Genomic DNA, 25,453 nt, shown 5'->3' with positions numbered 1-25,453 from the left:
TCAAAAAAAAAAAAGAAAAGAAAAGAAAAAGTGACGGAGTGTGGGGTCTAGTGGAAAGCAGGCAAAGCTTGCAGTTGTCTTCTCCCAATGAAGTCGCACAGAGCCCCAGTTCTCCCAGTAACAATGTGTGGCAACAGACGCGAAGCACTGCTGACTGGAGAAGCTCACCTGAGCCTTGGAGTACAGAGTTTTTCTTTCACTGGGGGTTAGTCATGTAGGCATGGAAAACCTGCATTTAGCTTTATCAAATTGATAAAACATGGACCAGCGCCCCAGGCAAACAAAAACAGGCATTCACCATAAACCACATTATTAACATAAACCATCTGGTGTGGCCCAAGGCTCCCAGATATACAAAGACACTCTTTATTTATTTATTTATGAGATGGAGTCCCACTCTGTCGCCCAGGCTGGAGAGCAATGGCGTGATTTCGGTTCCCTGCAACCTCTGCCTCCCAGGTTCAAGTGTTTCTCCTGCCTCAGCTTCCTAAGTAGCTGGGATTACAGGCACCTGCCACTATGCCCGGCTAATTTTTGTGTTTTTAGTAGAGACGGCGTTTCACCATGTTGGCCATGGCTGGTCTGGAACTCCTGACCTCAAGTGATCCACCCACCTTGGCCTCCCAAAGTGCTGGGATTGCAAGTGTGAGCCACCATGCCCGGCCTCAAAGACACTTTTTTTTTTTGAGACAGAGTCTTGCTCTGTTACCCAGGCTGGAGTGCAATAGCACGATCTCGGCTCACCACAACCTCTGCCTCCCAGGTTCAAGCGATTCTCCTGCCTCAGTCTCCTGAGTAGCTGGGATTACAGGCACGCGCCACCACACCTGGCTAATTTTTTGTATTTTTAGTAGAGACGGGGGTTTCACTATGTTGGCCAGGCTGGTCTCGAACTCCTAACCTTGTGATCTGCCCTTCTTGGCCTCCCAAAGTGCTGGGATTACAGGTGTGAGCCACTGCGCCTGGCCGGAGACACTCTTATTAGGGAGGATATTCCAAGGGTTTAGAGATTATTTCCCAGGAGCCAGTCAAGAGCCAGTCCTTTCTTTGGAGTATACACACTATGTAAAACAAAACTTACACTTGGGGTGAGGTGCAGTGGCTCCTGCCTGTAATCTCAGCACTTTGAGAGGCCAAGGTGGGAGGATCACTTGAGGCCAGGAGTTCAAGACCAGCCTGGACAACATAGTGAGACACTGTATACAAAACATTTTTAAATCTATGCTTTTCTAAAATGGCTTTTGTTGTAGCTTCAGGGATCCAACAAATAAGACTCTCCCTGCCTCCATCAATTCTGATCCCTTTCAAGAATAAGACAAATGTGTCAGGCAGCCAGGTGACTAAAATATTGCCTTTTTTAAGAATAAAACTGGGGCCAGGTGCGGCGGCTCACACCTGTAATCCCAGACTTTGGGAGGCCGATGCAGGCGGATCACCTGAGGTCAGGAGTTCGAGACCAGTCTGGCCAACATGGTGAAACCCTGTCTCTACTAAAAATACAGAAATTAGCCGGGCATGGTGGTGTGTGCCTCTAATCCCAGCTACTTGGGAGGCTGAGGCAGGAGAATCGCTTGAACCCAGGAGGTGGAGGTTGCAGTGATTCAAGATCGTGCCACTGTACTCCAGCCTGGGTGACGAGTGAAACTCAGTCTCAAAAAAAAAGCAAAAAAATAAAATTGGTATTGGAGAGGGTCAGTGATTCATGCCTATAATCCCAGCACTTTGGGAGGCCCAAGTGGGAGGATGGCTTGAGGCCAGGAGTTTGAGACCAGCATGGGCAACATAGTGGGGCCCCATATCTGAAAAAAATACCAAAATTAGCCAGGTGTGGTGGCGTCTGCTTGTAGTCCCAGCTACTTGGGAGGCGGAGGTGGGAGGATTGCTTGAACCCATGAGGTAGAGGCAGCGGCGAGCTGTGATGGTGCCACTGCACTCCAGCCTGGGTGTCAAAGTGAGACCTGTCTCAAAAAAACAAAAACAAAAACAAAAAAAAACCACAAGCAAACAAAAAAGAATAAAACTGGGATTGCAGAATGTGGCTCTTTTCTGTGAGCTAGTGAGTTTCCTAATTTGGAACTGGGTGACTTTCCTGCCCAGTTCACAGGCAGCTCCGGAAAACCTCAGGTCTCCCCCACTGAGTAGACCCGTTTCTCTGAATGGCAAAGACCAGAGCAGGATTTGTGATTTCTGCAGTCAGGCCAGCTCTGGAGGAGAAAGTGAGAGGAGCTAGACTTTTCCCAAGTTTAGCAGTCAGATGAGTTGCTTTCTTCTCTTAGGAAGAGCTACAGAGGGGTGGTGAGAGTCGCCAGTGGAGCTCTACCCCCATGTCCCTGTCTGCACTCAACCCAACAACCTAAAAATGTTTATTCATTCTCAGGGGGACTTTATAGCATATAGGAGTCAAATCAGTGTACCTAGGGGGATGGAGGCCCAAGTAAGGAAGTTTTCTTAGAGTTTATCTTTTAGTTTAAACTTTGTACCAAAGTATAATATAAATACCGAAAAATGGAAGTACTAAGTGTACAACCTGATGAATTTCCACAAACTGAACAGACCCAGCTAACTGGCACCCAGATCAAGAAATAGGATATTACCGGCACTTCAGAGGCTTACTTTATACAGGCTTTCAACCATTACATCCCAAAGGTAATCACTGTCTGTGATAGTATAAATTAGCTTTTTGGGTTTTTTTGTTTGTTTTTTGTTTTGTTTGTTTTTGTTTGTTTGTTTGTTTTGAGATGGAGTCTCGCTCTGTCGCCCAGGCTGGAGTGCAGTGGCGCAATCTTGGCTCTCTGTAACCTCCGCCTCCCAGATTCAAGTGATTCTTCTGCCTCAGCCTCCTGAGTAGCTGGGACTACAGGTGTGCACCACCACACCTGGCTAATTTTTGTACTTTTAGTAGTGACTGGGTTGCATCATGTTGGCCAGGCTGGTCTTGATCTCCTGACCTCATGATCTGTCCTCCTTGGCCTCCCAAAGTGCTGGGATTACAGGCGTGAGCCACTGCGCCCAGCAGCTTTTTGGTTTTTATGCATTCTATTAATGGCATCATACAGTATATATTATTTGGCGTTTGGCTTGTTTGCTCAACATCATTTTTATGAGATTCATTGTGTGTAGTTGTAGATTGTTCATTCTTGTTGCTATAGAACATTCCACCGTGGGAGTACACCACTATTTATTTATTTATTTATTTATTTATTTATTTTGAGACAAGGTCTCACTCTCAACCAGGCTGGAGTACAGTGGTGCAATCATAGCTCACTGTAACCTCAAATTTTGGGCTCAAGTGATCCTCTTGCTTCAGTCTCCTGAGTAGCTGGGACTACAGGTGTATGCCACCACAACCAGCTAATTATGTTGATTTTTTTGTAGAGACTGGGTCTCCCTGTGTTGCCCAGGGTCTCCCTATATTACCCTCAAACCCCTGGGCTCAAGCCATCCTCCCTCTTTCGCCTCCCAAAGTGCTGAGATTACCGATGTCAGCCACCTGCCCAGTCACTTTACCATAATTAATCTATCCATTCTACTGCTGATGGGCATTTGAGTTGTGTGATGGCAAATTTTATGTGTCTGTGCTTCTCTGGACAACCCAGACTAACACAGGTCATGTCCAATTCGGAGCTGTTATGAATAGTGTTGCTCTGAACATGCTAATGCATGTTTTGGTGAACAGATGCGAGCATTTCGATAGGCTGTAGACCTAGTAGTGGAAATGCTGCCTCAAGGTGTGTGTACATTCTGCTTTAGGAGTTCATCTGTTTTTGTTTTTTGGGGTTTTTTTTGCTTGTTTTGAGACAGAGTCTGGCTCTGTTGCCTAGGCTGGAGTGCAGTAGCATGATCTTGGCTCACTGCAACCTCTGCCTCCCAAGTTCAAGCGATTCCCTTGCCTCAGCCTCCCGAGTAGGTGGGATTACAGGTGAGCATCATCATGCCCGGCTAATTTTTGTATTTTTAAGTAGAGACAGGGTTTCACCATGTTGGCCAGGCTGGTCTTGAACTCCTTGACCTCAGGTGATCCGCCTGCCTTGGCCTCCCAAAGTGCTGGGATTACAGGCATGCGCCACCATGCCTGGCTCATCTGTTTTGCAAACAGAAATACATCTGGTGCCTACCTCTCCTAAGCCAGCTCAGGTGAACCAGGAAGGTGTGCTCCATGCTCTGAATTATAGCACTTTATTTCCCTCCCCTCAGTTTCAGCCATTTCCAGGGCTACAGAAAACGGTTTCATTAGGGTGCCAGTTACAAATGGGATCCAGGACCTACAAAGGAAAGGAAAGGCTCCCAATTCATATAGAGACCAAGATTTGAATGTTCAACCCATTCACTTTCCTTGACATTTTCTCTTAAATCTGCTGGGAGCAGGCATGACCGAAACCAAACACTGATTCTCTCTCTTTCTCTCTCTCTAGGAATGTTCTTAATGAGTCGCCAGTTCAATTACCGCCTCTGCCACCGAGGAATTGGCCTTCTCTAGAAGACTCTTGTAAGTATATTTTACTGGTAGCAGTTTCATTTAGGGTAAGATAACAAGTTCATCAAGGTGTCTTTTTTTTTTTTTTTTTTTTTTTTGAGACGGAGTCTCACTCTGTTGCCCAGGCTGGAGTGCAGTGGCACAATCTCAGCTCACTGCAAGCTCCACCTCCTGGGTTCACGCCTGTTAGCCAGGATGGTCTCGATCTCCTGACCTCATGATCTGTCCGCCTCGGCCTCCCAAAGTGCTGGGATTACAGGCGTGAGCTACCGCGCTTGGCCCCTATCAAGGTGTCTTAGATAGCTCAGGCTGCTGTAACAAAAATACCATCGACTGGGGTGCTTACACAACAGAAATTTGTTTTCTTGTTGTTCTGAGGCTGGAAGCCGGAGATGAGGGTGCTGGCTGATTTCTGTGAGGTTTCTGGTGAGGGCTCTCCTCCTGGCTTGCAGACAGCTGCCTTCTTGCTATGTCCCCACAAATAGACTTTCCTTGGTGCATTCAAGCTGGGGAAGAGCATCAGGGAGTCAGACTTCTGGTGTTTCTTCTTACAAGGACACTGATCCTGTTGGATCAAGGCGTCATCCCTATGGCCACATATAGCCTCACTGGGGGTTAAGGCTTGAACATGTGAATTCTGGGGGGACACAAACATTCAGTCTGTAACACTAGGATTTATAGATGCAGCATCCTGATTATTTTATTTTTGAGGCAGAGTCTTGCTTTCTCACCCAGGCTGGAGTGCAGTGGCATGATTTCAGCTCACTGCAATCTCCACCTCCTAGGTTCAAGCTATTTTCCTGCCTCAGCCTCCTGAGTAACTGGGATTATAGGCATGCACCACCACACCCAGCTAATTTTTTGTATGTTTAGTAGAGACGGGGTTTCACCATATTGACCAGGTTGGTCTTGAACTCCTGACCTCAAGTGATCCACCCGCCTCGACCTCCCAAAGTGCTGGGATTACAGGCATGAGCCACCACACACAGCCAGCATCCTGTTTAAAAGAGACAGCCAGAGGCCACGCACAGTGGCATATGCTTGTAATCCCAACACTTTGGAAGGCCAGGGCGGGCAGACGACTTGAGCTCGGGAGTCTGAGAACAGCCTGGGCAACATGGCAAAATCCTATCTTTACAGAAATTAGCCAGCGTGATGGTGCACACTTATAGTCCTAGCTACTTGGAAGGCTGAGGTGGGGGGATCGCTTGAGCCTGGGAGGTCTGCAGTGAGCCACGATAGCATCACTGCACCCGGACAACAGAGTGAGACCCTGTCTCAAAAAAAAAAAAAAAAAAAAAAGGGATGGAAAAGCAAAAAGGGGGCAGCATAAGTACTGACGCACCCAATAGCCTGATATAAGGGTGTAAATTCACGTTCAAATCCCAGCTTGGAACATAAACAGAAGGAAACACGGGGTGTCACTAGGCCTCTCACTTCCTATCAGAAAAACTCTGCCTGGTTCCTTTGACTGGAATGTTCTTCCTTAAGCTCTTTGCCTCGCTGGATTTTCCTCATCCTTCAGATGTCAGCTCAAAAGTCACCACCTCAAAGAGGCCCTCTCTGTCCACTCAACCTAAAGTAGTCCTGCTAATTTCCTTTATGAAACTGACAGTTATCCAAAATTGTGTTATTTACTTATTGTTCATTTGTGTATTATTGATCTCCTCCACTGGAGTATAAACTTCAGGAACACAGGAACATTTTTTGTCCACCACTATTAATATTTATCCACTACCTAGAACAGGGCGTGAGGCTCAGTTGATACTTAAGAAAAATATTTTGATTGGATAGATAAATAATATTAGCTAACATTTACTGAGCGTGCGCTGTTTCAGGTCCCACACTAAGCACTTTACAGGTATTAGCTCATTCGCTCCTCACAACAACTCTACAAGCCAGGTACGTTTTTTTTTTTTTTTTTGAGAGGGAGTCTTGCTCTTCGCCCAGGCTGGAGTGCAGTGGCGCAATCTCGGCTTACTGCAAGCTCTGCCTCCCGGGTTCACGCCATTCTCCTGCCTGAGCCCCCCCAGTAGCTGGGACTACAGGCGCCCACCACCACGCCTGGCTAATTTTTTGTATTTTTAGTAGAGATGGGGTTTCACCGTGTTAGCCAGGATGATCTCGATCTCCTGACCTCGTGATCTGCCCGCCTTGGCCTCTCCCAGAGTGCTGGGATTACAGGCGTAAGCCACCACGCCCGGCCCAAGCCAGGTACATTTTTATTCCCCTTTGACAGATGAGGATGCTGAGGCACAGATAAGTGACTTACCTATAGTCACACAGCTAATGACTGCTGGAACCTGAACATGAACTCGGGTCTGTCAAACTTCAGAGTTCTGCAAATAGTGGCATTTCAGGTTTTCTTAGGAAAAGATGAGATTGTGGGAGAGGCAGTTCCAATCCCCATCAAAGATGGAGCTGAGCTGTTTCATTATCCTTCTGTTACTTATGGATCTGTTCTTTTTGTTTGTTTTTTGTTTCTTTTTCTTTTTCTTTTTTCTTTTTTTTTTTGAGACAGAGTCTCGCTCTGTTGCCCAGACTAGAGTGCAATGGCACAATCTTGGCTCACTGCAACCTCTGCCACCTGGGTTCAAGCAATTCTCCTGTCTCAGCCTCCCGAGTTGCTGGGATTACAGGCACCCGCCATCATGCCCAGCTAATTTTTGTATTTTTGTAGAGACAGGGTTTCACCATGTTGGCCAGGCTGGTCTCAAACTCCCAACCTCAGGTGATCCCCCGACTTCAGCCTCCCAAAGTGCTGGGATTACAGGCGTGAGCCACTGCCCCCAGCCTCCTATGAACCCGTTCTGTACTAATTCCACCTTTTGAAAACAACGCCATCCCCTTTCTTCTTAGCAGAGAGATTTGTACATAAGCAATTACAGAGAGTCCTGGAAAACAGTGTAAGTCACTGGAAGGGATGTGCCAAAAAGGAAATATGATTTGTTTCACTTCGTTGTGAAAATTAGGATCTGTAACACAACAGCACTCATATGACTACTGGGCTCTGGTCTGTTTCTTTTCATCCATTCTTTTTTTTTTTGGAGACAGGGTCTTACTATGTTGTCCAGGCTGAAGTGCAGTGGCGTGATCATGGCTCATTGTAGCCTCAACCTCCTGGGCTCAGGAGATCCTCTTGCCTCAGCCTCCCAATTAGCTGGGACTATAGGCATGCACCACCACATCCGGCTACTTTTTAAATTTTTCTGTAGGGACGAGGGTCTCCCTGTGTTGCCCAAGCTGGTCTGGAACTCCTGGGCTCAAGTGATCTTCCCACCTTGGCCTCCCAGAGTACTGGGACTACAGGTGTGAGCTCCTGCACCTGACCTGGTCTGTTTCTTTTCTAAGCTTTTGCTTCATGGTTTCCACACAGTGCAGTCTTAGGCAGAGAGATATGGGAGTCAAGATGTCTGACTAATATTTTCCATTTACCCACTTGGGTGATCCTGAGACTGTGTCAGGTCTGCGTCTAAATTTCCTCTGTAAAATGGGGATCTGGCCCACTAGAAATGGGAAGATCACTGAAACGTGAAAATCACACTGAGCCACTGCATTCAAAAATATAAAAACACATGATAGCTTTGCATCTAAGGACCTTTTTGTGTATTCTAGCCCCACAGGAAACCCCAAGTCAGCCGCCTGCTACATACTCATTGGTAAATAAAGTTAAAAATAAGAAGACTGTTTCCATCCCAAGCTACATTGAGCCTGAAGATGACTATGACGATGTTGAACTCCCTGCAAATACTGAAAAGCATCATTTTGAAACAGGCATTTCTCCTTTTTGGCAAAGCTGAAGAGGGTTCACACGACTTATTTTAAAACAATCAAGAATGGTTGAACTTCAGTAGGTCTCTGGGCCCTGAAAGCCAGTGGTGATTTTATGAAGCTCTATAAGATAAAGCACTTCCCAAATCTTAGATGAAGACACCCCTGTGATCGGATGACTGCAGCCAGAGGACAGACATGGGTGCTCGGCTCTGAGGACTTAGAGGGGTCAGCCTTGTGCTGTTGAGGAAAGTTTCCGTAGGAAGGACCATGGGGCTCCATGGCTCCCACCTGTGAGAAACTACTCCTTTCTTGGCACTCTTTCCCCCTTCATTCCCTTTGGTTTGCATGGTTCTGAGTGATATTAAATCTCAGCATTTGGTTGTGCAGACCCTCCCAGGCTCCCATCCCCAGCAAGGCCCTCACCAAGCATGCTGGTCTTCACCCTCGCACCCCACCCACCTCCTGCACTGTGAGGCTGTGGGTGAGTTACAGCTGAGTGCTCTTGTGCCCAGGTTCCCACACCACATCCCACACCACAAGGGGAGGGGGTACCTTTTGTTCTTGTGAACTCTCCCCACCTAGACACCCTGAAAACCCCAGTGCCTTTATATGATTTAGGCCAAATTGACCATAGAGATTTGAGTTTTCACCTACGTTTTTTCCCCATGCTTGCAAGTTGTACTGTAACAATGGACAAAGGACAAAAGTTACCTTCTGATTTACACCTAGAAGCATCATTTTGCAACAGGTGTGTTGGGGGTGCTACAGGAAAAATAGATTTCCCCCAGGAAAAATCATGGGGAACGGGAAAGAAAAGGGGCATGTAATAACGGCATATTCAAGATGGAGAGTTCAGGGGGCTTAACATCCCCTGTCCATCATTTTCATCAGTACTTCCTCGAGTTCTAGGAAAACAGCCTCAAGCCCCTTCCTTCCAGATCACTGTCCCTGGGCATCTGGGAGGAGGCAGAAGGTCCAGTGTGATGTGCTGCAGCCAATGAGATGCCAGGGACATGGGCTGCTGTCTTGTTAAACAAGTGTCCTAATGGGGTCAATGAGGCCCAAGTCAGCTTCGTAGGCTCTTAGACCTCATCAATTCCTTCCAGCTGATCTGCCAGAGCCCTAGGACTTGACTCATTCTAGCTATACTCACAAGTTGCTGGTTTCTAAGTAACCTCTGGGAAATCTGGGAAATGACAGCCTTGCAGGGAGAGCACTGTGAACCTGGAAAGGCCTGACAGTGACTCTCAAACTGAGCTTTCCCTCAAAAGATGGGAAAATGTGTTCCTCCCATTTTCAAGCTTTCTCTCTCAGTCAACGCTGGAGCACTGGGGACTTGGGCTTCCTCCCTGGTTCTCTCTTTCTAGACTCAATGAAGGCTTCCACCTTGCTATTAATACCTCCTTGGGAGGCCGAGGTGGGCGGATCACCTGAGGTCGGGAGTTGGAGACCAGCCTGACCAACAGGGAGAAACCCCATTTCTACTAAAAATACAAAATTAGTCAGGTATGGTGGCGCGTGCCTGTAATCTCAGCTACTTGGCAGGAGGCTGAGGCAGGAGAATCGCTTGAAACCGGGAGGAGGAGGTTGCGGTGAGCCGAGAACGTGCCATTGCACTCCAGCCTGGGCAACAAGAGTGAAACTCCATCTCAAAAAATAAAAATAAATAAATAAATAAACCCTCCTTATGTTAGGCCAGTAGTTCTCTAACAATGGCCTTATGGGACTCTGGTATCCCACTAGCCAAAGAGAGGACTCTTCCCAAATTATAGAACAAAAATAAGCCAAAGGATTGGAGGGTTTCAAACACATGCTTTCTTCTTATAAATGTTCTGTAAACCCTCCATGACTATGACAGAAGTTAAAAACAAATGCCAGACAAATGTTGACTCTTCCTTGGTTTCTGGAAGCCACCCTCTCCTGGTTCGCCTCCTGTCTCCATCTCATTTTGGGGCCACCCACTCTTTCTGAAGCATCTCTTCAATGCTGGTCTTCCTCAGGTTCTGTCCCCGTGTCTCTGCCCATCTGCCTCCAACACTCACGAGTGATCTCATCAATGTCCATGAGCTCAGTGGGCCCTCCATTTTTTTTTCTTCTTTTTTTTTTTTGAGACCGAGTCTCATTCTGTCACCCACGCTGGAGTGTAGTGGCACAATCTCAGCTCACTGCAACCTCCCCCTCCCAGGTTCAAGCAATTCTCCTGCCTCAGCCTCCCGAGTAGCTGGGATTACAGGTGTGTGCCAACACGCCAGCACCCTGCTAATTTTCTGTTTGTTTTTAGTAGAGACGGGGTTTCACTATGCTGGCCAGGCTGGTCTTGAACTCCTGACCTTAAGTGATCCGCTTGCCTCAGCCTCCCAAAGTGCTGGGATTACAAGTGTGAGCCACGGCGCCCAGCTGCCCCCTCTATTCTGACTTTACCTGAGCTCTTTCTCTCCAGCTGGGTTGCCTCTAAGACATCTCCCTGTGACTGTCCCATAGACCCCCCTCAAGTTCAGCATATACCAAAAGGAACTGATGACCTACCTCCAGTCCCAAATGTCTTGTGCTCTACTATCTTCTTAGTTGCTGAAGTCAGAAACTAGTATCCTTCTCCCCACACTGCTTTGTTTCCAGAGTTCCCCATGTTACTTGTGCCTCCTACGTGGTTCTCCAATGAGTCCGCATCTCTCCGTCACTGTCCTGAGGTCAGACCATTGCCAGCGCTTGCCAAGAAAACATCAACAGCCCCCTAACTGCTCCCCTGCCTCTGGCATCTCACCTGCAGTCCACTTTCTACATGGCACCCAGTGACTTCCTAAAGTGAATGTCTGACCACTTCATTCCTTTGCTTAAATCTTCTCTTTGCCTGTTAACCCCAGAAAAAGACCAAACTCTTTAACATGGCTTACAAGATTTGTCAGGATCTGGTCACTGATTATCTTTTGCCAAACTCTTCTCCCCCAACCCCCTTGCAACCTCCACTCTGCCCGAGTTTTTTTGCTGCATCCACTTAAAATGACCTTCACAGGCCAGGCACAGTGGCTCACACCTGTAATCCCAGCACTTTGGGAGGCCGAGGCGGGTGAATCATGAGGTCAGGAGTTTGAGACCAGCCTGGCCAAGATGGTGAAACCCCGTCTCTACTAAAAATACAAAACGCAGCCGGGCGTGGTGGCACATGCCTGTAATCCCAGCTACTTGGGAGGCTTAGGCGGGAGAATCACCTGAACCTGGGAGGCAGAGGTTGCAGTGAGCCTAGGTTGCACCACTGCACTCTAGCCTGGGCGACAGAGCAAGACTCCATCTCAAAAATAAATAAATAAATAAATAATAATAATAATAAAATAAAATGGCCGGGTGTGGTGGTTCACACCTGTAATCCCAGCACTTTGGGAGGCCGAGGCGGGTGGATCACGAGGTCAGGAGTTCAAGACCAGCCTGGCCAAGATGGTGAAACCCCATCTCTACTAAAGATACAAAAATTAGCCAGGCGCTGTGGCAGGCGCCTGTAATCCCAGCTACTCGGGAGGCTGAGGCAGAAGAATCGCTTGAACCCGGGCAGCAGACATGGTGGTGAGCTGAGATCATGCCACTGCACTTCAGCCTGGGCGACAGAGTGAGACTCTGTCTCAAAAAAAAAAAATAATAATAATAATAAAAAAATAAAATGACCTTCACTATGGTCCCTGTTGCCCCTGTGCACAGCGCCATTCCTCTGTATGAAACATTCTTCCCCACCTTTGGATCCTTCCAATTTCATCTTGGCCACCCTTTCCTTATGACCCAACTTGGGTTGGTGCCTCCTGGATGCTCTCTTTTCATAGCATTAGCATGTTATAATTATTGCTTATCTGTCTCTCTCCTCCACTAGACCCAAAGCAACATGAGGGCAGGGAATGCGTCCTTCTTTCCTCTACTGTTTTCCCTGTTCCTAGCACAGTGCCCAGGCACATTGTAGATGCTCAATAAATATGTTGAATAATCAATTGGGTTGAATGAATGAATCAATGAACTCTGAGCTCTCACAGCTCCCATACTTGGCCCTATGGAAATACTTCTCCCTTTGTATTATAATTATTATATATTATAATTATAATTACCTGGTTACTTTCCATCCTCCTTTCTAATCTGGGGGCTCCTTTGGGATGGAAATTGTCTTAGTGCTCTATTCCCAATGTCCAGCACAAAACCTGGTACATGGTAGGCAATATTTATTGACTGTTGAACATTCATGGAAAATCTACCAATTGGTTTGACAAAAAAAATTTTTTTTTCCTCTGGACATGTGTAATTTGGCTGAGATTTTATACTGGGAACGTATAATAAAGCCAAGTTTTCTACTAGGGAAATTGTTACCAGTTTGGATGATAGATTTAAATATATCAAGATTTCATAGGATCTTTTTGTATATTCTAGCACCGCAGGAAACCCCAAGTCACCCTATTGAATACATACTCATCAATAAATAAAGTTAGAAATAAGGGCTGGGCGCAGTGACTCATGCCTGGAATCCCAGCACTTTGGAAGGCTGAGGCAGGTGGATCACCTGAGGTCAGGAGTTCGAGACCAGCCTGGCCAACATGGTGAAACCCCGTGTCTACTAATAATACAAAAAATTAGCTGGGCATGATGGCGGGCACCTGTAATTCCAGCTACTTGGGAAGCTGAGGCAGGAGAATTGCTTGAATCTGGGAGGCGGAGTTGCAGTGAGCCGAGAACATGACATTGCACTCCAGCCAGGGCAACAGTGTGAGACTCCATCTCAAAAAAAAAGAAAAAAAAAAAAAGAAAAAAGAAAGAAGTAAGAAGATATTTTCCATCCTGAACTATATTGAACCTGAAGATGACTATGATGATGTTGAAATACCCACAAATATTGAAAATCATCATTTTGAAAGAACTCCTGTTCTGCCACCTTAACTGTTTTAAGAACTGATGCTTGGCCAGGCATGGTGGCTCACATCTATAATCTCAGCACTTTAGGAGGCCGAGGCAGGTGGATCATTTGAGGTCAGGAGTTTGAGACCAGCCTGGCCAACATAGTGAAACCCCATATCTACTAAAAATAGTAAAATTAGCTGGGCATGGTGGCGGGTGCCTGTAATCCCAGCTACTCAGGAAGCTGAGGCAGGAGAATCACTTGAGGTCAGGAGTTTGAGACCAGCCTGGCCAACATAGTGAAACCCCATCTCTACTAAAAATAGTAAAATTAGCTGGGCATGGTGGCGGGTGCCTGTAATCCCAGCTACTCAGGAAGCTGAGGCAGGAGAATCACTTGAAGCTGGGAGGTGGAGGTTGCAGTGAGCCGAAATCGCGCCACTGCACCCCAGCCTGGGAGATAGAGTGAGACTCTGTCTTGGAAAAAAAAAAAGAACTGATGCTTTACTCATGCCACAAATCAGAGGATTATAGTTTTCCTTATAATAATTACTATCTGATCTTCTTTGCAATACAAACAAGATTGTTTTCAGGAAATGCACTGGTATTACCAGCAACAAATTTTACAAATCATGTGTATTCGTTAGGATGCTTTAGGCTGCAAAGAACAGACTATCCAACTAAAGATAACTTACACAATGAGGAGTTTATAATTTCACAAAGCAAGAAGTCTAGAGGTAAGCAATCCAGAATTCAGCAGCTCCATAACTTAGGGGTGTGGACTAATTTCAAATTGCTTAGCTTTATCCTCATGGTGGCAAAATAGCTGCCATAGCTCCAAGCATCTGTATATGGTAACATTGAAAGTTAGAAAGAAAATGGGCATTACTAACATGTATCTTTTTTTTTTTTTGAGATGGAGTCTCGTTCTGTTGCCAGGCTGGAGAGCAGTGGCGCGATCTTGGCTCACTGCAACCTCCGCCTCCTAGGTTCAAGCGATTCTCCTGCCTAAGCCTCCTGAGTAGCTAGGACCACCACACTCAGCTAATTTTTGTATTTTTAGTAGAGACAGGGTTTCACCATGTTGGCCAGGATGATCTTGATCTCTTGACCTCATGATCCACCTGCCTCAGCCTCCCAACGTGCTGAGATTACAGATGTGAGCCACCGCGCCTGGCTGTATCTTGTTTTATTAGGGAGGGGAGCCCCCAGCAACTTTCCCTAATGTCTCATTGGCCTGGAGTGGTCCACATACCCAGGGTCTTAGTCCATTTGGTCTACTATAACAAAATTCCCTAGACTGGATAATTTGTTAAAAACAGAAATGTCGCTGAGAGTTCTGGAGGCTGGGGAGTCCAAGATCAAGGTGCCAGCAGATTTGGTGTTTGGTGAGGGCTCACTCTGTGCTTCATACCTTTTCACCGTGTCTTTACATGATAGAAGGGGAAGACAGCTCTCTGGGGCCTCTTTTATATTATTTTATTTTTTGAGACAGAGTCTTACTTTGTCACCCAGGCTGGAGCGCAGCAGCACAATCATAGCTCACTGCAGCCTCAAACTCCTGGGTTCAGGTGATCCTCTTGCCTCAGTCTCCTGAGTAGCTGGAACTACAGGCACATGCCACCACACCTGGCTATTTTTTTTTTTTTTTTTGAGACAGAGTCTTGCTCTGTCGCCCAGGCTGGAGTGCAGTGGCATGATCTCAGCTCACTGCAAGCTCCGCCTCCTGGGTTCACGCCATTCTCCTGCTTCAGCCTCCCAAGTAGCTGGGACTACAGGCACCTGCCACCATACCTGGATACTTTTTTTGTATTTTTTTAGTAGAGACGGAGTTTCACCGTGTTAGCCAGGATGGTCTCGATCTCCTGACCTCATGATCCACCTGCCTCGGCCTCCCAAAATGCTGGGATTACAGGCGTGAGTCACTGCGCCTGGCCTATTTTTTTTTCTTTCTTTCTTTCGTTTTTTTTTTGGTAAAGATGGAGTCTCACTATATTGCCCAGGCTGGTCTCGAACTCCTGGACTCAAGTGATCCTCTTGTCTCAGCCTCCCTAAATGCTGGGATTACAGGTATGAGCCACCGCACCCAGCCTGGGTCCTCTTTCATAAGGGCATTAATCCCATTCATGAGGGCAGGGCCCTCATGATCTAATCACCCCAAACGCCGTGCCTCTTAATACCATCATCTTGGGGGTTAGATTTCAACATACGAATTCTGTGGGGACACAAACATACACCACAGCATTCTGCCCCTGACCTCAGAAAATCCATGTCCTTCTCACATGCAAAATAGATTTATTCCATCCCAATAGCCCTAAAAGTCTTAACTCATTCCAATATCAGCTTTAAAGTCTAAGTCAATATCTCAACTAAATGTTGACTCATTCCAAGTATGGGCAAAAATCAAGATATGATTCATCCTGAGGCAAATTGCTCTCCAATTATGAGCCTGTGAAATCAAACTACTTACACAATGTAAGTATGCTTCCAAAATACAATGGTGGGACTGACATAGGATAAAAATTTTCATTCCAAAAGGGAGAAATAGGAAAGAAGAAAGGGGTAATGGGTCCCAAGTAAGTCCGAAACTCAACATGGCAAAAAACATTAAGTCTTAAGGTTTGAGAATAATGTTTGACTTGACGTCCTATCCCCCAGATATTGGGATGGGGGTTGGGCCTCCAAGGCTCGGGGCGGCCCCACCCCCATGGCTTTGCTGGGCACAGCCCACTCTGCAGCTTTCATGAGTTGGAGTCTCGGGCCTGCAGCTTTCCCAGGCTGGAGTTGCACGCTGGTGGCCCTAACATTCTGGGGTCTTGAAGGCACCCCCGTCCCCATGGCTGTGCTGGGGATTGCCCTAGTGGGGGCTCTCTGCAGTGGCCCTGCCCCTTTGGCGGTGCTCCATCTGAGCCTCAAGCTTCCCCCAGGAATCCTTTGAAATCTAGGTAGAGGTAGCAATGCCCTCATAGCCTGTGCACTTTGCGCAGCTGTGGAGATAAAACTGCCTGGACACCACCATGCTTTACTGTCTATGCCTCCCAGAGGGATGGCCTGAGCCACAGCTGGGCCCACTTGAGCCACAGCTAGGGTATCCCAGGAGCCCTGCACCAGAATGCAGGGAGCAGAGCCTTGAAATCGCTTTGACTTCAAGGTCCTAGTTTTCTGGGCCTGTGATGGGCAGGGCAGCCTCTGAAGATCTTCGGAATGGTTTCAGGGTCCTTCTTCACTGTGATGCTGAGCATCTGGCTTCCATCTCCCCACACTAACCTCCTTATCAAAAGTTTCCTTGGTCACATTCTTCGTGTTTTCTCTTCAACAAGCTTTTTCATTCTTTACAACATGGGCAGGTTGGTAAATTTCTAAATATTTAAATTCTGCTGCTTTTTAAATCATAAATAACATCTTTGGCCGGGGGCGGTGGCTCATGCCTGTCATCCCAGCATTTTGGGAGGCTGAGAAGGGCACATCGCCTGAGGTTAGAAGTTCGAGACCAGCCTGGCTAACATGGTGAAACCCCGTCTCTACTAAAAATACAGAATTAGCCGGGCGTCGTGGCACAAACCTGTAATCCCAGCTACTCAGGAGGCTGAGGCAGAAGAATCACTTGAACCCAGGAGGCGGAGGTTGCAGTGAGCCAAGATCGCGCAACTGCACTCCAGCCTGGGCAAAAAGAGCAAAACTCTGTCTCAGAAAGAAAGAAAGAGGGAGAGAGAGAAAGAGAAAGAAAGACCATCTTGAATTGTTTTCTCTCTGCTAGCATTTTACTACAGGCATTCAAAAGAAGCTTTGCCACACTCTCAACACTTTACTCAGATATTTTTTCCACCAAATATCCTATTTCATCACTCAGAATTTCTACCTTCCATAAAACACTAGGACACACAATTCAGTCACATTCTTTGCCAGATAATCAGGATCATTTTTCTGCCAGTTTCCAATAACATGTTCTTCATTTCCATCTGAGCCCTCATCAGAATGGCCTTTAACATCCATACTTCTACTAGCCTTCTGGTACAACCTCTTAGGTAATCTCTAAGAAAACTGAGGCTTTCTCTGTAGCTCTCCTCTTCTTCTGAGCCCTCACCAGAATCACCCTTCACAATCTATTTACAACAATACAGGCTTATTTTGTGTGTGAGACAGAGTCTCATTCTGTCACCCAGGCTGAGTGTAGTGGCTCGATCTCAGCTCACTGTAACCTCTGCCTCCCAGGTTCAAGCGATTATCTTGCCTCAGCCTCCCGAGTAGCTGGGATTACAGGTGCCCACCACCTGGCTAATTGTTGTATTTTAGTAGAGATGGGGTTTCACCATGTTGGCCAGCCTGGTCTTGAGCTCCTGACCTCAAGCAGTCCACCTGCCTTGGCCTCCCAAAGTGCTGGGATTACAGGCATGAGCCACCGCGCCCAGCCAGTTTTGACTCTTTAAAGAGATTCAAATAAAGTCAGTAGTCCAAAAGGCTAAGACCAACAATTTTGGTTTATCTTCCCGTTGAAAGTACCCTCCATACAGAACTCCATATTCAAACCTATTCATGCTGTATCAACAACTTTAGAACCCAGTAACTCCAGGAGTCTGGTTATTATGACAAATGAATACAGTGGACCATCCCTTCTGCCGAGGCGACAGTTCCCTCATTTAACCCCACTAATAACTAGATAATCCCCTAAAGACAGATTTAAAAAAAAAAAACAATTTCTTGCCGAGCATCATGGCTCACGCCTGTAATCCTAGTACTTTGGGAGGCTGAGGTGGGTGGATCATAAGGTCAGGAGATCGAGACCATCCTGGCCAAGATGATGAAACCCCGTCTCTACTAAAAATACAAAAATTAGCTGGGTGTGGTGGCACGCACCTGTAGTCCCAGCTACTCGGGAGGCTGAGGCAGGAGAATCGCTTGAACCTGGGAGGCGGAGGTCGCAGTGAGCCGAGATTGTGCCACTGCACTCCGGCCTGGCGAAAGAGCGAGACTCCATCTCAAAAACAAACAAACAAACAAAATTTCCATTTGTTTTTGTGATGTATGTTGCATCATAGTACTATTTCTGCATGGACATGTCTCCTGAATTGGAGTGTGCTTCTGTTTATAACCTATTCCATCTGCTTTCCCTGAGTGCACATGTGTGTGCTCTGCCATGGCTAAGCAGCAGAATGGAATCTCACTTAAATTAACAGTTGGTTGCCAAACACCCTCCAGCATAAATAGGTAACCGTTGACTGTGGTCGCATTTCATTTTACTAGGGCAGAGTGTACATATAACTATGTGCCAAACTACTGTCAGAAACAGCCAATTAATATCGCTGCACCTTGCCCCTTCAACTGTAAAACTCAACCTCTCATATTGATCAACATATTTCTTTTTTTCTAGCTGGGATTATAGGCGCCCACCACCACGCCCGACTAATTTTTGTATTTTTAGTGGAGATCGGGTTTCGCCATGTTGGTCAGGCTGGTCTCGAACTCCTGACCTCAGGTGATCCACCTGTCTCGGCCTCACAAAGTGTTAGGATTACAGGCGTGAGCCACTGCGCCCAGCCTGATCAACATATTCCATTGCCAAAATTTAATGCCATTAAAGTTTTAGATCAGCTACACTTGAACAATTAAATATTCTATGAATAATTTTAGAAAGCCCTAAATTGGTTAAAATAAACTCTCATTTACAAAGTGAACTATAAACTAACAGCCTTTAAGTTGTTTTAACATTAGATCCCTCTGTATTTTTTTTTTTTTAACAAATTAGGTGTTAGTGGAACATGGTTTTAACAAAAATTGCAGAAGATAGTATTTAAGAATAATGAAATTCCCCTGATGTTAAAAACGGTTTATTTGCATAACTTGTACACTTTTATCCCCGATGAGCCACCAAACAAAAATAAATTTTCCGATACATGTAATGTTGATACTGTACAAAGCTATTCTCAGTGACCAAGAAAAACTTCCTCTGAACATTTAAGATAAATAAGACCCTGCTTTTCACAGTATTGTTTAGAAAAGAAAATGAACATTTCATACAGCAAGTCACTGTTGTACTGTATCACTAGTCTGCTTTATTTTTTTTTTCTTTTACTAGCCTACTTTAATAATTTCACAATTCTTTTCAATTTGAGATTTGAGAAAAACAACAACAAAAACATCAAGGATATATACTTTTTTTTTTTTTTTTTTTTTTTTGAGACAGGGTCTGTTACCCAGGCTGGAGTGCAGTGGCACAATCTCAGCTAACTGCAACCTCTGCCTCCCAGGCTGAAGCCATCCTCCCACCTCAGCTTCCCAAGTAACTGGGACCACAGGCATGCACCACCATGCCTGGCTAATTTTTTTTTTTTTCCCTAAGTTAGTAAAGGCTTCCAACTAATTTTTAAAATTATTTTCTGTAGAGATGGGGTTTTGCCATTTTGCCCAGGCTGGCCTCAAATTCCTGGGCTCAAGTGATTTGTCCTCCTCAGCCAGGTTTTTTTGTTTGTTTGGTTGGTTGGTTTTTTTCTTTTTTTTTTTTTTTTGAGACGGAGTCTCGCTCTGTCGCTCAGGCTGGAGTGCAGTGGCGCGATCTTGGCTCACTGCAACCTCCGCCTCCTGGGTTCAAGTGAGTCTCCTGCCTCAACCTCCTGAGTAGCTGGGACTACAGGCGCGCACCACCATGCCCAGCTAATTTTTGTATTTTTAGTAGAGATGGGGTTTCACCATATTGGGTAGTCTGGTCTTGAACTCTTGACCTCGTGATCCATCCACCTCGGCCTCCCAAAGGGCTGGGATTACAGGCATGAGCCACCGCGCTCGGCCTGGTATTTTTGGGGGTTTTTTTTGTTTGTTTGTTTTTTGTTTTTTAAGATTAGCTTTTGGCCCAGCAAGGTGGCTCACGCCTGTAATCCCAGCACTTTGAGAGGCCAGATGGCTTGAGGTCAGGAGTTCGAGGCCAGCCTGGCCAACATGATGAAACCCCATCTCTACTAAATATATAAAAAAAATAGTCAGGTGTGGTGGTGTGTGGCTTATAATCCCAGCTACTCAGGAGGCTGAGACAGGAGAATTGCTTGAACCTGGCAGGTGGAAGTTGCAGTGAGCCAAGATTGCACCACTGCACTCCAGCCTGGGTGACAGACTGAGACTCCTTCTTGAAAAAAAAAAAAAAAAGGCCGGGCGCAGTAGCTCACACCTATAATCCCAGCACTTCGGGAGGTTGACGCGGGTGGATCACGAGGTCAGGAGTTTGAAACCAGCCTGGCCAACATGGTGAAACCCCGTCTCTATTAAAATACAGAAAATTAGCCAGGCGTGGGAGTGCGCACCTGTAATCCCAGCTTCTCGGGAAGCTGAGGCAGGGGAATCACTTGAACCCGGGAGGCGGAGGTTGCAGTGAGCCAAGATCGCGCCACTGCACTCCAGCCTGGCAACAGAGCAAGACACCATCTCAAAATAAATAAATAAAAAATAATAAATTCGCTTCAGCCACTTTGGAGAGCAATTTGGCAACACCTAGTAAAACTGAAATTGTGGGCACTGTAAAACACAGCAACTCCACTTAGGAACAGATACCCTAGAACAGCAGTCCCCAACCTTTTTGGCATTAGGGACGGGTTGGGAGGAAAGAGGGGAATGGTTTTGGTATGAAACTGCTCCACTTCAGATCATCAGCCATTACATTCTTGTAAAAGGCGTGCAACCCAGAGTCCTCATGTGTGCAGTTCACAATAAGGTTCGTGCTCCTATGAGAATCTAATACCGCCCCTGATCTAACAGGAGGCAGAGCCCAGGCAGTAGTGCTCGCTTGCGCTCCACTTACTTCCTGCTGTGCATCCTGGTTCCTAACAGGCCACAGACTGTACTGGTCCAGGCCCGGGCAATGGGGACCCTTGCCCTAGAACAGTGAGTCTCAAACCACTTGGTACCAGGTCTCCATTGCACTTAAAAATGATGGAGGGAGCCAGGCTCAGTGGCGAGAGCTTGTAGATCCACCTACTTGGGAGGTTGAGGTGGGTGGATTGCTTGAGCCCAAGAGTTAGAGGCCAGCCTGGGCAACATAGCAAGGCTCAATCTCTACAAAACCTAAAAATAAAAACGTTAGCCAGGCATAGTGGTGAGCACCTGTAGTCCCAGCTACTTGGGAGGCAGAGGCAGGAGGATCACTTGAGCCCAAGACTTTGAGGCTGCAGTGAGCTATGGTGCCACTGCACTCCAGCCTGGGCAACAGAGTGAGACCCTCTCTCAAAAAAATAATAAAATAACTATATTTTCCCAAACAAAAAAATTAGTGAGAAAAATGTCACTGTGTATGTTACATTTTTTTTTTCAAATCTCATATATGGTTTAATAGAAAACATCTGAATTCTCATATCTGCTTCTGCCATCAATTTGTTGCAATATCGTAGGCTACAATATCATGTAGCCTCATGGAAAGGTCCATTGAACATTCATGAGAAGAGTGAGCATGAAAAAGGCCAAATAACATCTTAATATTATTATGAAAATTGTTTTGGTCTCATGGCCCAGACCAGTCTTTGAGAACCACTGCCCTAGAGAAACTCAAGTGTATGTATAAAATGTTCTTTGTAGTGTTATTTGTTATAATGAGAAGGTGGAACCAACCTATCTGTCCATCAATAAGGGACCATAAGATCCACAGGGACTACAGTGGTGTTGCTTTGCTCACCATTGCATTTCCAGTAACTTAGCACATATTAGCACACAATAGTTGCTCAGTCAACTTTTGTGGAAGTAGGGAAGGAAGGGAGAGAGGCAGAAAAGAAGAAAGTGAGGAGGTACAAATATTGTTCTGCAACCTGCTATTTTAATTCAACTCTACCTCATGGATATCTTTTCACAGATTTAGACTCTTAGTTCACAGGGTAGGAAAGCACAAAGGCCACAGGACCCTTGCATAATGGGAAGCTTATTTTTCTATTGTCTAAAAATAAAGACGTATTTAAGATGTCTCTTTAGGCCGGGCGCGGTGGCTCACGCCTGTAATCCCAGCACTTTGGGAGGCCAAGATGGGTGGATCACCTGAGGTTGGGAGTTCGAGACCAGCATGACCAACATGGAGAAACCCCGTCTCTACTAAAAATACAAAAATTAGCCGGGCATGGTGGAGCATGCCTGTAATCCCAGCTATGCGGGATGCTGAGGCAGGAGAATCGCTTGAAGCCGGTAGGCAGAGGTTGTGGTGATCCAAGATCAGGCCATTGCACTCCATCTAGCCTGGGCAACAAGAGCAAGACTTTGTCTCAAAAAAAAAAAAAAAAAGTCTGTTTAATACAACCACGGGCTGCAAATCACTGCCACCTAGTGGTGTATTAAGAAGTTCACACATGGGGCCCTGGCGCGGTGGCTCAGGCCTGTAATTCCGGCACTTTGGGAGGCCGACCTGGGCAGATCACCTGAGGTCAGGAGTTTGAGACCAGCCTGGCCAATATGGCGAAATCCCGTCTCTACTAAAAATACAAAAATTAGCTGGGCATGGTGGCGCACGCCTATAGTTGCAGCTACTCTGGAGGCTGAAGCAGGAGAATCACTTGAACCCAGGAGGCAGAGGTTGCAGTGAGCCGAGATTGCGCCACTGCACTCCAGCCCGGGCAACAGAGCAAGACTCCATCTCAAAACAAAAACAAACAAATGGCCAGGCACGGTGGCTTATGCCTGTAATCCCAGCACTTTGGGAGGCTGAGGCGGGCGGATCACCTGAGGTCGGGAGTTCGAGACCAGCCTGACCAACAAGGAGAAACCCTGCCTCTACTAAAAATACAAAATTAGCCAGATGTGGTGGCGCATGCCTGTAATTCCAGCTACTCCAGAAGGCTGAGGCAGGAGACTCGCTTGAACCCGGGAGGCGGAGGTTGCGGTGAGCCAAGATCGCACCATTGTACTCTAGCCTGGGGGACAAGAGTGAAACTCCTTCTCAAAAATACAAAAACAAACAAATAGACAAAAACTGTCTTTTGTATGCTGCTGAGATGGCTGATGGCTGGGAGCCCCTAGATAACTTCAGGATGGGGGCTGGTTGCCAAAAAGATCAAGGCAGGATTAGAGGGTTGAGACTTTCAGTCTCACCCCCCAACCTCCGAGGGAGGGGAGGGAGAGGGGTTGAAGGTTGAGTTCATCACCAATGGCCAATGATTTAATCAATCATACCTATGTAATGAAGCCTTCATAAAAACCCCAAAGGACGGAGTTCTGGGAGCTTCCAGATAGCTGATCACATGGAGGATGGTGGATGGTTCCTGGAGGATGGCACTCAGAGAGGGCATGGAAATACCACACCCCTTTCTGCGTACCTTGCCCTATGCATTTCTTCCATCTGGTTATTAACCTATATCCTTTGTAATATCCTTTATAATAAATGGGTAAATATAAGTAAGGTGTTTCCCTGAGTTCTGTGAGCTGTCCTAGCAAACCCTAGGAGGGATTTGTGGAAATCTCACTTTAGAGCGTTTGTCAGAAATACAGGTCACAGCCAAGGGTTTACAACTGGCATCTGAAGTGGGCAGTAGTCTTGTGGGACTGCGGGATCTAACACTATCTCCAGGTAGATAGTGTCAGATTGAATTGAATTAGAGGACAGCTATCTGGTGTCTGCTAGAGAACTGCTTGGTGTGTGAAGAAAGCCCCCACCCGTCTGGTGTCAGAAGTATTGTGTTGAGTGACCGCATAAGACAGTAAAGAGGGCCAGGCTCCGTGGCTCACGCCTGTAATCCCAGCACTTTGGGAGGCTGAGGCAGGCAGATCATGAGGTCAAGAGATCGAGACCATCCTGGCCAACATGGTGAAACCCCGTCTCTACTAAAAATACAAAAATTAGCCAGGTGTGGTGGTGCGTGCCTGTAGTCCCAGCTACTCAGGAGGCTGAGGCAGGAGAATCGCTTGAACCCAGGAGGCAGAGGTTGCAGTGAGCTGAGATCACGCCACTGCACTCCAGCCTGGTGACAGAGCAAGATTCTGTCTCAAATAAAATAAAATAAAATAAAATAAAATAAAATAAAATAAGATAAGCTCCAAGACCGGGCACAGTGGCTCACGCCTGAAATCCCTGCAGTTTGGGTTTGGGAGGCTGAGATGGGAGGATTGCTTGAGCCCAGGAGTTCGAGACTAGCCGGGGCAACATAGTGAGACTCAGTTTCTCCAAAAGTACAAACATTTTCTGGGTGTGGTGCTGTGCACCTGTGGTCTCAGCTACTTGGGATGCTGAGATGGGAGGATTGTTTCAGCCTGGGAGTTTGAAGCTGCACTGAGCTGTGATTGCACCACCATACTCCAGCGTGGGCCACAGAGCAAAGCCTCCCATCTCATTTAAAAAGAAAAGAAAAGAAAAGAAATCTGGTAGGCCAGGAGTGGTGGCAGGTTTGGCTCATGCTTGTAATGCCAGCACTCTGGGAGTCTAAGGTGACAGGACTGCTTGAAGCCAGGAGTTCCAGAACAGCCTGGTCGATATAGGCAGACCCCATATCTACAAAAAATAAAATAAAATAAAATAAAAAAATTAGCCAGGCCTAGTGGCAGTACCTGTAGTCCCAGCCACTTGGGAGGCTGGAGAATCACTTGAGCCCAGGAGGATGAGGCTGCAGTGAGCTATGATCATGCCACTGACAGAGTGAGACCTTGTGTCTAAAAAAAAAAAAAAAAAAACTGTCAGGGTTAGTTGTCGTCAGAACCATTTTACATGTGTACGAATGTTTTCTTGTAATTCTTATACTACTTTTAAAATAACAAAATAAAGTTTTTAAAAAATTTATTTTAAGAACCGAGATCTGCATAAGCCAGAAAAATGAAAATGGGAGGCAGTGGGGGTGGGGAAGACAGCAGCTGCATTTTTTTGTTGAGAAATATATAAGTCTTGCCAAAAGTGGTTATTTTGGCTTTTTAGTCTTAAAAAGAATAGCTCTTCTTTTTGATCTCCTTTAGAGTTCACATGCTACCCCTGACAGCAGCATGGATTCATTATGTAATTTATCCATTCTACAAATACGTATGGAGTGCCGGCTCTGTGCCAGGCACTGGTGATACAGTGAATGTTGAGCAAAAACCCAAGGCACTCTCAGGGAACTTGAAGTCATGTGGAGCTCTTTTATGTCAAGCATGTTATCCCTTTTCTTATCATGCATGTTACAAATATTTTTCCTTTTAATACTTTCACAATCTACACCATTTATCTTTTCTTTTCTTTTTTTTTTGAGAGGAGTCTCACTCTGTCACCCAGGGTGGAGTGCAGTGGCGCGATCTTGGCTCACTGCAACTTCCGCTTCTCCAGTTCAAGCGATTCTCCTGCCTCAGACTCCCAGGTGGCTGAGACTACAAGCACGCGCCACGACATCCAGATAATTTTTTTTTTTTTTTTTTTTGAGATGGAGTCTT

The 25,453-nt window shown here is 46.3% G+C and overlaps 1 protein-coding gene and 1 long non-coding RNA gene across 6 annotated transcripts in view; one reads left to right on the top strand and one right to left on the bottom strand.

Moving 5' to 3' along the window:
- Positions 1-10,149, top strand: part of SCIMP (SLP adaptor and CSK interacting membrane protein) — a 33,887-nt gene extending 23,738 nt beyond the window's left edge. For 2 of the 3 annotated variants that reach the window (XM_063717973.1, XM_063717974.1), the window contains exons 4-5: positions 4,413-4,486; positions 8,090-10,149. In XM_063717973.1, the coding sequence (XP_063574043.1) occupies positions 4,413-4,486; positions 8,090-8,274 (259 nt within the window). In that variant the 3' untranslated portion in view covers positions 8,275-10,149. The remainder of the gene's footprint in view (positions 1-4,412; positions 4,487-8,089) is intronic. The other variant, XM_054536052.2, reaches the window with a different exon arrangement.
- LOC129051188 (uncharacterized) overlaps positions 1-25,453 on the bottom strand; it is a 45,884-nt gene that overhangs the window by 18,197 nt on the left and 2,234 nt on the right. The window lies entirely within an intron of this gene.

The sequence above is a fragment of the Pongo abelii genome, chromosome 19 (genome assembly GCF_028885655.2).
Source record: "Pongo abelii isolate AG06213 chromosome 19, NHGRI_mPonAbe1-v2.0_pri, whole genome shotgun sequence".
Lineage (NCBI taxonomy): Eukaryota > Metazoa > Chordata > Mammalia > Primates > Hominidae > Pongo > Pongo abelii.
The sequence above is the reverse complement of the archived record's forward strand: the minus strand, read 5'-3'. Positions and strand labels throughout refer to the sequence as shown.